Source organism: Myotis brandtii, unplaced genomic scaffold (genome assembly GCF_000412655.1).
Source record: "Myotis brandtii unplaced genomic scaffold, ASM41265v1 scaffold1408, whole genome shotgun sequence".
Taxonomy (NCBI): domain Eukaryota; kingdom Metazoa; phylum Chordata; class Mammalia; order Chiroptera; family Vespertilionidae; genus Myotis; species Myotis brandtii.
In genome coordinates, this window is record NW_005355029.1 from 72994 (window position 1) to 73975 (window position 982).

Below are 982 nucleotides of genomic sequence, written 5' to 3' on the forward strand. Positions count from 1 at the left end.
TGATGATGGTGGTGATGATGATGATGATGGTGATGGTGATGGTGATGGTGGTAGCGATGGTGATGATGGTGGTGGTGATGGTGGAAATTGAAGAAATAACAGGGAAAAGAGCTGGACATTGCAAATAGGTTTATGCCTCTTCCCTGTGCTTCTTCCATCAGTCCCTCCTCTGTCCACCTGTGTATTACTCACCTGTTCTACAGCAGGTGCTTGGCTGGGCACTCCTGCCCTGGCCCTCCAAGTAGTGGTCTAGTGCCATGGTGCCAAGCTCCTCAGGGTAGAAGCCTTCTCACTGGCTGTCAGGAAGGCACCTGGGGGCCGAGGCAGGGCTGAGGGGTGCAGGGCACAGCACAGGCAACGTGTAGAGATGGGCAAGGCTGCTGAAAGGGTTAGTGACACCAGAGCTGCAGGGTGGGGGAGGAGGGCAGAGCTGGAGAAGTCACCAGGAGGTTTCTGACAGTCCTGGCTCCAGGGAGGGACCAAGGAGCCGGGTGAGAAGGAGTAAGGGTGGGGAGGCCCCGCCCCAGAGCCCAGGTTAGACCGGTATGAGCCGCATGCGCCCTTCCACCGGAAGGTTTTCTCAGTGCAAGCCCTTTCTGTTTTGTCCCCTTTTTTCTAGGCAAACGAGAGAGCAGGAGACACCCCCTGACTTTTTTTATTTCTCTGACTACGAGAGGCACAATGCGGAGATCGCTGCCTTCCACCTGGACAGGTGAGCTGACCCACCTGCGGCTCCCACAGATGCCAGGTTGCGGGGTCTGAGGGCCGAGCTTGAGCTGGTCCCTTCAACTCTTGCCGCTCCCTGCGGTGGGGCCCGTGGCTACCCCGCGTACAGAACGGAACACGGGCGCTGTGAGCATCCGATTTGCTCATGCTCAGAGCCACTCCTCTCCCAAGAGACAGCTACTCCCTGCCCTCAGGTCACAGCCCAGAGGGACGTGCCCTGCTTCCCACACCCAGAACAGCGGCTGCAAGACATGCG

At 58.4% G+C, this 982-nt stretch overlaps 1 protein-coding gene across 1 annotated transcript in view; it reads left to right on the top strand.

The window, feature by feature from the left end:
- The window catches only part of FAM20C (family with sequence similarity 20, member C), a 51791-nt gene that overhangs the window by 32377 nt on the left and 18432 nt on the right, over positions 1 to 982 (top strand). Inside the window, exon 6 of the mRNA XM_005860844.2 lies at positions 620 to 712. Within this exon, the coding sequence (XP_005860906.2) occupies positions 620 to 712 (93 nt within the window). The remainder of the gene's footprint in view (positions 1 to 619; positions 713 to 982) is intronic.